This window comes from Macadamia integrifolia, chromosome 1 (genome assembly GCF_013358625.1).
Source record: "Macadamia integrifolia cultivar HAES 741 chromosome 1, SCU_Mint_v3, whole genome shotgun sequence".
NCBI classification, from domain to species: Eukaryota; Viridiplantae; Streptophyta; class Magnoliopsida; order Proteales; family Proteaceae; genus Macadamia; species Macadamia integrifolia.
In genome coordinates this window covers 9608347-9620925 of record NC_056557.1, presented here as the reverse complement: position 1 = coordinate 9620925, position 12579 = coordinate 9608347, and the positions used below count along the sequence as shown (strand labels likewise).

General features: G+C 37.9%; 1 protein-coding gene across 4 annotated transcripts in view; it reads left to right on the top strand.

The window, feature by feature from the left end:
* LOC122078960 (kinesin light chain 3) overlaps positions 1 to 11778 on the top strand; it is a 35698-nt gene extending 23920 nt beyond the window's left edge. For all 4 annotated transcript variants that reach the window (XM_042645183.1, XM_042645175.1, XM_042645169.1 and 1 more), the window contains 4 exons: positions 1059 to 1167; positions 3363 to 3425; positions 3538 to 3600; positions 11205 to 11778. In XM_042645183.1, coding sequence (XP_042501117.1) covers positions 1059 to 1167; positions 3363 to 3425; positions 3538 to 3600; positions 11205 to 11393 — 424 coding nt within the window. In that variant the 3' untranslated portion in view covers positions 11394 to 11778. The remainder of the gene's footprint in view (positions 1 to 1058; positions 1168 to 3362; positions 3426 to 3537; positions 3601 to 11204) is intronic.
* Positions 11779 to 12579: the final 801 nt, after the last annotated feature.

The window sequence follows — 12579 nt, the reverse complement described above, 5'->3', positions numbered from 1 at the left end:
TCATGAATTTTATGTCTTTATATACTTCCCAAAGTTTACCACTGCTGGGGACGATATCATTCTCAATATTCCTTGAATTTGCGCCAGAAGAGGGTTCCCAGTTTTTCTCTTAATCTTCAATGGATCTCAAGCATTGGGCGTGGGATTATAAAGTTGTCTCAACTGTGAACATCTTTCATTCTCTTCATGATATCCGATAACTGTTTCATTGGCATCTGTTATTTGATAATCTGCATCATTTGGTGCATGTGAATATGGGCTTGAAGATGTACTTAATTGGAACAGGAGAGATATAAGTACTTCTTGGAAGTTGAGCAATTAATTAAAGAAATCTTGAAAAAGGATGTTATTGATTGTGTCTGATGGATTGTGCATCATGAAATACAAGTTCAATGTTTGAATGGGAATTTCTTGGTATTAATTTTTACCTTGGGTGTGGGGGCTTTGAAATTAAGAAGCAGAAGACTGCATGGACTAGAAATTCAAAGTGACTGGTGGAAACCTTAATTACTCACATGTAGAGTACCTCTACAGAGTACAGACATGAATAGCAATGAATTTATACATCCTCTTCATACCTGTTTTTTTGTGATAATCTTGACCATTGGAAACTTAATTGACTCATTTATTAAAGTGGAACCAAAATCCCTGCAATGGAGATTTCGTTTAGATGTTCTGAGAATCTTGTCCTGGGTTGATGAATCCGAACTTTTACTCCTCAGTTTTGATTGAATTAAAAGGCTAAAAAATATTCTCAATGTCACATCTTTTCAGATTGAAAAGCTTCTAAATCCAGAGTCTGTCAGAATTGCTGTCTCATATTGGAATTCAAAACCATTTGAAACACTGAGATGCTTCTGAAAAATTGTAAATTTTAGAAATATCTAGGTGGGATTTTCATTAACAAATTTAAAAGTCAGGTTCATTGAAGTATAGATGAAGCTGTAAGAACCCAAAATAGGATTGCACAGCAATGAAGCTGCTCTCATTTAGATTCTTTGATATCTGAAAGTATGAATCTTCCTAAATAATCATATGAACTTCTCATTCCAAAATAGGATTGCACAGCGAGTTTTGAATAGTCCAAAACAGAAGGGAGGCAACACACAGAATACTGGACAGTCCAGAGCCAATGGGAAGGATGAGCAAACAGCAATGGTGATACTGGTGAGTTAACCTTCTTTCTGAGTACTCTAGTATTAGGAAAGGATTCTTCCTTGATTCACCACTTAAATTAACATGTAGCGCGTGCAATCATGATCCATTATCTGTCAGAATCCTGAGAGTAGGCGTATATTGGGAATTATCTGCTGCCTGCTAGAATGTAAATATGATGTATTTGCTATCATCATGAGTTGCCATTTCTCTGTTCTTCCTGTTTTGATATTTGACATTTGGATGTCATTGACTTGCAAAATTGATTGTGTTGTGTGTTCCTGGCTTCCTGCAGATTAGATATTTTATATATATATATATATGATCATTTCATTTCAGTTTATTCTTTGGTGCACTATAATATTTGTGAAGTTTTTCATTACTATTTATAAAGTTTTAACTCAAAATATGTAGTTTGTGGGAGTAATAGGTATGAATATTTTTAAAATGTGAGGCAATGCATTTCACTTGCCTGACATATACCAATGAGAAACGAGCCCTATTTAAATTAGTATAGTAGTGGAAGGCATGCGCATTGCACTTATTTTATACATTGAAAGTCCTTTCTGCAGACTACTCATCCTGATTCGAAGACCTAGAGTCATTTTAGGCCTACCTTTGGCTCTTTTAGCTCCTTCAATCTAAATCAAATCACCCCTTCATACTGGAACATTCAAAGACCTCCGTTGGACATGTCCATCACACCTCAAACTACTTTCTTGCAACTTACTTTCTAATTTTTCCACTTATCCACCTCAACATCCTCATTTCAGCTTCTCTTTAAGTTTGTGTTTATATGTTGTTCATTTGCTGCCCAACACTCAGCTCCATACATTATTACTTATCATATAATTGTTCTATAACCTTTCCTTGGGCTATGTTTGGAAGCCAAGAAAAGAAAAAATTCTAAAAAATTTGAGTTTGAAGAGAGAGTGACATAAAAAAGTCATTGTGTAATCATGACTTTTGTCTTATTATGCCTTTTGTACTATTTTCTTTTCTTTTCTTGGCTACCAAACATAGCCTTAGTTCTAAAAGAATTTTTCGATCACACAACACTCCGGACATTGGGTAAGAGCAATCCAGTGCACAAGGCTCCAGCTATTTCATGGTCTGGGAGGGCAAACGTACACAGCCTTACCCTCTGCTTCACGGGACATTGGGTAACTTACATATAAATAAAAAGAAAAAGAAAGACTCTTATTCGAGCTCCACAACTCGAACCAGGAAAGCCACATCTCCTATGTAGCTTTCTCTCTAATTTAAATTAATTAAACTAGAATAAAAAATATATATATTACTATATAACTAAATATATCTTTACCAACCCTTATTGGACCAAAATCCCAGTTTGGGTCCGCTTTGCCTTGATTTGGGTTTCCAAATCGGGTAATGCTGGTCCAACCATGATAGTGCCACTGCATTAGGTAGCTAAAGATACTTTGCCTTAACATGTAAGATGGTGCAAGAATCTCAATAACTGGAGTAAATTACATTTTGAATTTGATAGCCATGATTCAATAAATTGTTTGTTTTTTTGTTTCGTGTTATATTTAATCATATGATCATGTGTGCTGACTTTTTTGTCGCATCACATTAGTTTTTATATAACCATATTTATCACTTATGACTTAACAGGTGAACTGCTAAAAATTTATTTTAAGGGAAAATATGGGCATGCTGCTGGGGTGCCCAGCCTGTGTCACTCTCTCTCTCCCTCCACTTTGGAAATGACCCCCATGCCCTCCCATCCCAAACCCCCCACCCCATTGGTTGAGCCTCTAGATGCAGGAAAGCTAGCGGCATGCCCAACCCTCTCCCTTTATTTAAAATAATTCAATGAATTTTCAATCTGAATCTCAGGAGCTAATATTCAAAAACTGCTTCACATTTTTGTCCTGTTATGTCTATAATTTACGGGATGCAAAGAATCCAATAGTGCAGTTTTTATTATTTACCTGTCTGTTATTTGAGTTCTGTAAAAGCTTTCCGGCAAATCTTCAAATCAGTTTGGATCTTGGTTTCAATTGTCAAATAATGAAGTATCCATTTTTTCTCTGTTTGTCTATGACTGATACTGTACCTTAAGACTGGACAAATTTGTGACAGGTAGATGTAATCAACATCAACTTGATTAATGACATAAATTCTTATACTGTCAAACGTTTTTCAAATATGTAATTGATGGATCATGGATGCATGTGTAGTTACAATCACTTGATGCTCTTGGGCTTCTAGAAATCACTAAGCAAGAATTGCAAGAATCAATGGTCAGTTTTTTGCTTGATGTTGTCTTTTCTTTCTCAACTGTACAATCTGATTTGTCATTGTTTTCTAACTTAGATGATGCCTTTTTTTTTTTTTTTTTTTTTTTAAATACAGGACGAGTGTTCTCCCACTGGAGCTGAGAATGCTCTTGAACGATGTATTTCAGCATTCAAAGAGGTACATAGATTTTTCAAATCTGTTCATTATTTGCTAAGATAACAATGCTGGCTCTTGAGATCCAACCATTGGATTGAGCCCATCTTTTGAAGAGTTGTTTCTTCCCATGTTATCAACTTTATACCAGAATATTACATCCATCTGAGTTGTTGGGCGTAAGGGCGTACAATACCATAGAAAAGAGAAACAATTGAATGGTCGACAAAGAGGACCTAAACTCCCAAGTAAGGTGGGAGCTAAAAGCAATTAAAATGAAAACTAAAGGTCCAGATGCCTGTCATAAGTAGCTCTATAATCCATCAAAACATTAGCCAATTTTTACACCCAGGAGGGCAATATGTTTAAACTGAACTGCAGACACCTTATTAGTTCTTGGAGTTAAGCTCATGTTTAGAGATCAACATTATTGCAAATCAAAGAGAAAAGCACTTAAGAAGCTCTATTCCTTTTCCAACAATGGGTCCTTTATTTTCTGTTTGTCCATTCTAAATATGAGGTTAGCATACCAAACATAGTTGTTAAGGCGACCCAAGGAGGTGGAGGGGGGGCTAAGCGCTTAGGCCACAAGTCGCCCACCTAGGTATTTCTTAGGTGACCAAGGCGCCCAAGTGTTATTTTGTATTTACCCTCTTTTCTAACATTTTTTAGTATGGTACGTATACCTTGAATCGTCAAAAATCAACATTAAGCTACATCAAGTCATAAAAAATCCACATGAAGTCGCATCAAGTCATAAAAAATCAACATTTAGAGAAGTGTTCTTGTTCTTTAATAAGTTTGAGTGGTCAAATAATTTTATTTGTATATGAAACTTTTTGTATTAGATAGAGCACAAAACCAGATTTCCAATTAATCCAATATTGCTTAAATATGATTTATATTGAAGGAGTTATGTTCTAGTCAAACCTTATTTGGTGTGGGCGAAAGCTGTTTATAATTGCCTTGAATGGAAATAAATTTTTAGACTTCATACAAAATATTATTTTACCACTCTTGATTTTTAGTGATGTTCTTTCACAAGAAGATTTATGAAAGTTTTAGATTTGAGAAAATCCCTAGCATTTGAAAGTTGAAATCGCCTCTATAACCGGAAATTCAATGTTTGTTGTTGAACTGGGGAGTTAACTCTTTATTCTTTTGGAATTTGAATTTTTAATTATTTTTATCAGATTCATTTGGGGATGTTTTCATATTTATGAATAAAATCTTATATAAATGAAATAACAATTATAAACTCAATTACTCAAACGATATCTGGCGTAAATAAGTGCCAAAGCAGCAGCTAGACCCCAAAAAACCACCCGGATGCCAAGGCCACGCATAGGTGATGCCTTGACAACTATGATACCAACGCAGATGCAAGTAGTTCACCCACTGCATCGCTTCTACTCCTTTCCACCCAGCTTTGATTTCCCTCTTCTTCTACCATTTTACTGAGTTTCCCCAACCATGATTCAAGGTTTCCACTGATACCGTATGATTCAAGGTTTCCACTGATACCGTCGAAATTTTCCACATTTCAATGGTATCCCAAGACTCCGATACCAAATACCAGGTAACTTTTAAAAGTCACTTGTTTCGACCAATATCGACCAAAATTCCCACATTTTGATCGAAATGTGGGAAATTTCCTTGAAATGTGAGAATTTTCGAGTGGACCAATGGGTCAGCCTTTATAAAAACTTCTTAAATGGGAAACCAAGCCTTCCCTTTTCCAAAATTTCGACCATCTCCCTCTATTTCTTCTCTGTGAAGTGGAAACTTGGGAAAACACAAGATTTTGCCTTGTGCCATCAAATCTTCATTCTAAGCTTGGATCTTATACATTCATAGAAAATCTACTTAAGGAATGGAGCTTGGACCAAAAAGGTAAATCTCATTTTTCCCAAACCTTGTGTGCTGTCCTTCGAGAGCACAGGTTCATTTGGATATGGTGGTGGGTATGGACAGTTTGGTGGATCTTCTACTTCATTTGGACAGGAGGGTAGTTCAGGTGGTGGGTCATCTTTTTTTGACAGTAACTTTGGGTATCCATCCCAACCTTGCGTGCCACATCCACATCCTATCACTGACTGAGCCATTCCCTAGGCTGGGATACCTAGCTAATGTCGATAATGCATCTTATAGATGGGCAGTGACAGACTACCAAACATTGAGCCCAAAACATGTCGTGGGACTCATATGTGGTGCATTCAAAGGAGCGGCTACGACATCTGCGGTGGTATGTAGCTCGTGGAGGAACCGCCTAGACATTCTACTTGGAATTGACCGTTGAGTGTTGACTGTTAACTGTTGAGACTTAAGAGAGAACTCACAATTATGTAATATTATTATTTATTTTGGATCCTTTATATTATGTTTTATTTGTTTTAAACTTTTAATACTATATTTCACATTTTCAGTAATTTATATATGTACTAATGTAGTATAATTTCAATCAACGAATCAACACACATTTGCAAACTTCTGTCAACACCACAAGTATGACTTTAGGTGTTTTTTTCCATGAAACTAATTATGTGAATGGGTTAGAAATGTCAAAAATAGGACGTACACAAAAAATAGGCAAAAAATCACATTTTGGGGGTCAAAACCAAAGTTTCCACCAAACTAGGAAAATTTCCGTAGTTTCCTCGAAATTTCCCATATTTCAACTGAAATTTCGGTCTCCCCAAGGGTCGAAACCCAATATTTGAACCTTGCCCCTAACATTTTCTTCAATTCTTCTAGACCATCAAAATGGGTCTGGTCCTTCTTGATCCACAATTTTCTGACTGTTTATTCATTCTCTCTTAATGAGTTCTAAATGAATCTGTAAATTCATCAACCATCACAGTGGTGGGATTTTCCTAATCTTCATAACCTCCTCTGTTCACTTAGATGGCAATTTCATGGTCTAAAAATTCTACTTCACAATATGTTAATCTTCCACTTTCTTCGACTTTGGTATTGTTTGATTCATGAGAGACAACTACATTGTAAAATAAGTGAAGACAATAATTTCCAATTTGCCTTAACACGATGACTCAAGCTCATTTTTTGTCTCAACAATTGCTCTGCTTGGGTGTTGTTTGCTTTCTCAGCTTGTTCAACCTCTTGACCGAAATCAACACCTCTTTTTTTCTTTGAATAGATGATCAAGATCAACCATTTCAAAAGTTTATTGATGCCCATACTGAACTTGCATCTCTGATTTCTTTGTTTATAGTTCACCCAATCAAATTTTGGAAGTTTTGAGCAACATATTGAATAATACAAGGTTCAGATTGTCACAACCCGCTCCCGCTAGGATACCGGCGGTGTGAGTAGGACGCTTACCTGTCCTATATTCTTACCAGGATCTCGAATAACAATACCTTTAACTATCACAACCACAATATAACTGAACCATCTAAAATCGTAGCAACGGAGTCAGAGTACAAATATAAGCGGAACATATAAATCCATTGTGAAAGAACTAATGTTAAAATATATATTACATAAGTTTATTTCTTCGTCACATTCACCAAAATATAATTATAATAATCCACCAAATAACATCCAAAAATATGGCATTGAAGAAGACAACTCTGTTCTCGGCTCAGGGTGCGTCATACGCACAAGTATTGCAAGCACAGTTGGGATTGTGCTCCACAAGCTCTGGTGTCCACCAGTCGCCACACCATACTCAGCCATCAAAGAGGATTTGTCACTGCCCAATGGCACAACGGTACCTATATTATCATCTAAAAAGCAATGCGCATGTGGTGTGAGCTCCAACTAGCTCAGTAAGGGACGGGGTTCATGCAAACACACATATAGGCCATGATGCGAGAATGATGCAATTCTTTTTACTTGCTTAACATACAAATAAGTCGGATTCATGCCACTACAATGCATTAGGTTGTATCCCTGGTCCTGGAAATTGCACATTGATCACCTAGTGATACAAACTCTAGTCTTGGTTAGAAGTTTATCGGTCCTGGAATGTGACCATCGGTCATCTAGCAAATTCCTGATAACCCCCTCTTGGCAGTCGCGGCACCGAAATTACCATTAGCCACGTCGGACTAGTTTTTGCCTCCGTCAACAATCACATCGTACCGCCAAAGTGACTTTTGCAGGGGTTCATCGAACATACCACAATTGGTTTATCCGACACCTCACACCCTATGCAAGGGATCATGGCATAGGGAATGAGACCTAACCACAATATGCTACATGCCTTCTATTAAGTAGTATGAAATACAATACTGGAATATGACACCGGCTCACCATTGGCCACATCGCATCCATGCCCAAGCCTATCTAACACACATATAGTTTAGTATGGGATACGCAGTGCTAGAATTACCATCGGCCACACCAAGCATCTATAGCCATAGCTTACTCTAATGCACACCTAATGCATGATGCAATCATCCACATGGTGATCATAGTGCCGGAATCCACCTCGATCACACCAGATCTTGTCACAATCAAAATCATATATAAAATTCAAATTTAATAAAAACATGATACAGTTCACAGATAGCATACATGTAATTGAATAAACTAGACATGATTGCTATGGCATACATACAGTTTTAGAAGATAAAACACTCTAAAAGAACATCAGGCCACCACTTACCTTGTTTATTGACTGGCCGAGTGAAATTCCCAAGTTCGGATACCCGAATCAAACCCCACTAGGCCTCACCTCATCTTTGTCCTAGTTTCAAGGGTAAACGGGCATTAATGCATGTCAAAAGTACCCATGGGATCCCACAAGGTTCTCCTAAAAAGTGTCAAAACTATCAAAATTGACAGTTCGACAGACCCACCAATTGCAGGTCATCAGTTGGAGACTATGTCGAGCCAGTGAGGTGAATAAAGGCTAATCTAGACCTCAAAATGTCACCAGTTGGAGGAGAGTGTCCTGCCGATGACCAACCCAGAAGTTCAACAACTTCACGGGGCTTCACCATCTCAGGTCCAATGCTGAGGATTGTTCCGTGGGGATCATAGTGGCTTTTCCCACCTTTCATCTAAACTTAGTTGATCTCATTTCCACCGAGCCATTTAGGAGTCACGTCAATTAAACGGACGAAACCCTAACTTCACTATTTGGGTCAAAATGACTCCAAGGCTTGGGTAGCTCACTTTTGAGCTCCAGGAATCATGCGGAGGAGTGCAATCCACACCACCCCGGCTGTCGAAAGTTACCAGGGTTGAGGCGTATGCCTCCAACCTGGCGAATCCACGGTTCACTAACTACCCAAAACCCAAAATGAGAAGGAACTGGGGTTGGGAAAGGTATATGCTTTCCTTTGGTGGCAACCGGAAACAACCGAAGTAGCCGGGAGCTCCATTCCCTTTTTCCCTCTTCTTCTCCTTACCTTTCCCTCGCTTTCCCACTTTTTGTCCAAGTGAGAAATGTGCTTATTTCTCCCTTATATATCTAGTGGCCTTAAGGCCTGTGCATCATTCCGGAACCAAACTGATTTAAGCCAATGGCCGAGTCACATGGACCCACTACCTTGACTCACAACGTGTGCAAGTCATGAGGAAAGGTTCCATATAGTGTTGGAGGATAGGTGCCGATGGCCAAGTCACATGGACCCACTACCTTGACTCACAAGGTGTGCAAGTCATAAGGAAAGGTTCCATGTAGGGTTGGAGTATGGGTGGAGTTGGCCACGATGCGCGTAGTGGGTCTCACAGGAAATTGAAGCATTTTTGCACAGTAGTGGCCACCGGAAGTAGGTCACCTGTAGGAGACTGTCCAACTGGTGGTGTGCTGCTGTGGCCTACCCAGTTGCTGTATTTTCCAGCTTTCAACCCTCTTTTGCCAATCCTTAGGAGGGTTCCCTAGGGATTTGTGCAAGGTCTTCCCATCTCATTTAACCATGCAAGGGGGTCAAGCAGGGAGGTGTTAGGTCACTCACTGCTTAGGCTTGGAAGGTTTGAATCCTTTCTAGTGGTTCCGGCAAGAACTTCATTAACAGGTAGGGTCATCCTTTCCCTCCAAACGGTAGGTTGCCACGATCCAGAACCTACTGGTACTTTCGACATCTGGCATGAGACCTATTACAAAAGTTCAAATTTGACCGGATTAGGGCACGGGCATAACAAGATTGGTGTGTCTGACGGATATCTTGTCCCAGTTGAGGTATTCAGGATGTGACAAGAGTGGACTTCTCACTTTAAAGGATGTTGTTTATTGCTCTTAATCCTAGGTCCATTACTTATTGTGTGGCCAGGAAAGAAAGTTTCTGAAAGTATGTTATGGTGGTTGATAGTGTTGCCAACAATCATTTTTTGGTACGGCTTCACGCTGCCATGAATTCAAAAAATGTAAATCTGGTTACTATCAGATTCCACCAAGCATTGTGTTGAGGTAATGTGGAGAATAATTTCTTGATTAAAAGGAAAATAATTTATGACTCCAATACCTATTAAAGAATAACTTAAAAAATGACTGATCTACCTTTCTTTCTGTTTTAATTACACTGTTTAAAATTGAGTATAATAGATTATTGCAGTAATAAATTTTATTGTGTATTGATTGCTAATAAGTCATGCAAAATAGGAAAAATAGGGGTTGCTATAGGGGATAACCAAAAGGCTCAGTGAAGTTAAAGTTGAATGAGATATTTAACTTTTGAATGGTAGGGTAACATGGATAGGGACACCAGAGACAGATAAAGGAATGACTTTTTCTTTTCTTTCTTTTCTATTCATTTCAACCGAGCACTGCATTGCTTTCTTTATGTGATATTAGGGAGTTCCAAAGAAACTGAAAAATCAGGCTTAGTGAATGAGTCAGAAAAGAACTGAAATCATGCGAGCTGGTTCAGCTAGTAAAGTTTAAGGCATAATGCCAAGACCTGGGATCATGTCCTTCCTTTGCTTTGCTAATTGTAAAAAAATTGAAAAGATAATAAAATAATAAATAAAAAGTCAAAGAAAGTAATGTGGCGAGAATATCAGTAGAAAATTTGTTAAAATAATGCTGCATCCAACTTATATTCCTTTATCCTGAAGGCAGAATGTTTATTTGTCAAAGAATCAAATCAATTAGCCATTGACTACAGCAATCTGAGATGGCTCTTAATGTATTTTTGGTCAATGTACCAGTAACAAATAAGACCAGGGTGGTTAACAACTACTGGTCAGCGCAGTTGGTGAGGTTGTGGTGCGCAAAGCCCACAGGCCCCACACTCACCAGGAGGTCTCGAGTTCGGGTCTCTTACCTCCCACCTCCCCCCCTCTCACTCCCTTCAATAGTGTACCCATCTGGAAAAGAAAAAAAAAAAAAAAAGATCTGGGTGGTTGAAAACATTAAGCATGGGCATCTGTTCGGTTATTCCTGTATAACATTTTGAGAACTAAATTAATTTTCATATTGTTTACACCTTTAATGCTGGGGTTTCATGTTTCTCTTGGATACTTCCTTATGATGGAGAGATTGTAAACCAAATCTCTACTTGGAAGCGAGATATTTTCAATTTTTTTTTCATCCCTTTTAAAGCATGATGTTTCATTTCATTTTTTATTTTAATTGGACTTATTCCGCTTCTCATCCAAGATAGAACCAGATATTAAAATGAGGAATTTTGCTATTTGACTTATGGTCGTTGCAGTATGGAACAAAGAATCCAGTTGCTGTTACAACTGAAGCGAAAGCTGAGTACCTCTCATGTTTGAAGCATTTTTTGAGCCTTAAGACTGTTAGCGAAAGTGACAGTTCACAGCATTCAGAGAAAGAGCTGAAAGACGAAATCAAGCGTGTCGAGGCTGAGCTCTTTTCCAACAGGAAGCGTACAAAATAATGATGCAGCTGATCTGGTTAATCTCCCGAGTCTCATAAGTGATAGATACCTATGTTCCCTGCCTCCGTAGACATTCCTGGTCCCATCGATGGGTCTCCAATGCTGAAGTATATGTTCAATAGATCCTCTTGAGTGTGACATTACTTATTTTTTTTAGTTTCGTCATCTCTATTTTCAAATGTTCTATGAGAATTATATAATCTCTTACCAAAAAAGGAATGAGAATTATATAATCATCTAGGGTTTTCCTTTTCTTTTTGCTCCTTTTTGGAGATCGGAAGTGAAAAATGTATGTCAGAGATTAATTAGTAAATATTTATATTCTCTGTGAGTACAATAACAGTGATGATAATAAAAAAAAGACCCAACAGGGTAAAATTTTTCAGAGATTTCTATTTTTCATCTTCTTGTAGCCTAGCAGCATATCTGCGACCCTTTTGGTTGAGGAGCAATTGAATGTATGCTTTTGTTGAATCAATTGTTAGTAACGTAAGCGGTTAGGTTGACACTCCCGCCCCTTTTTTTTTTTTTTTTTTTTCTGTTCATGAATCTAAATCTAATCTCTTTATTATTCTCCATGGGATTGTTTTCTAGCCCTTGGGGCTCCATTTGGTTGCAAGGGATATTAGGGGGGAAAAATTTTCAAACCTAAGGTCATTGTGATACTGCTTACATAGGACCGGGTCAGTCCAAGAGGAAAACTCATGCGGTGGCCCCAAAAAGTTAAGTGCAATGGCGAAAATTTGATTACGAGACTTCGCATCCTGAGACGAATACCATGTCCCCTCAAAGCCCACTGCGCTAACCCCTTGGGGTTAGTAATCATTGTTCATATGATTGTCACTAAATTCAAAGTCATTTCATATTTAGTTATAAATTTTTTTTTATCTAAATCTATGGGATTTGATGAGTAAAAATTACATTTAAAAATATCATTCCTAAATATAGTAAGAAATTTAGCAGTTTATATAATCATGTTTGGAATTTGAAATTTCACTTCCTTAACTTTTAACAGAACCTAGGGCTCCGTTCGTTTAGTCATCTTACCAGTGCATATGATATATGTGAGAGCAGAGCTGGAAGTTACAGATAAGAAACCTTCACTTTCCTGTAGGTTGAGTGAAGCGCCCTTGTTTTGCTTTGTTTCATCTCATCACAGGAGGCATATTGTGGAAAAGTTTGAACC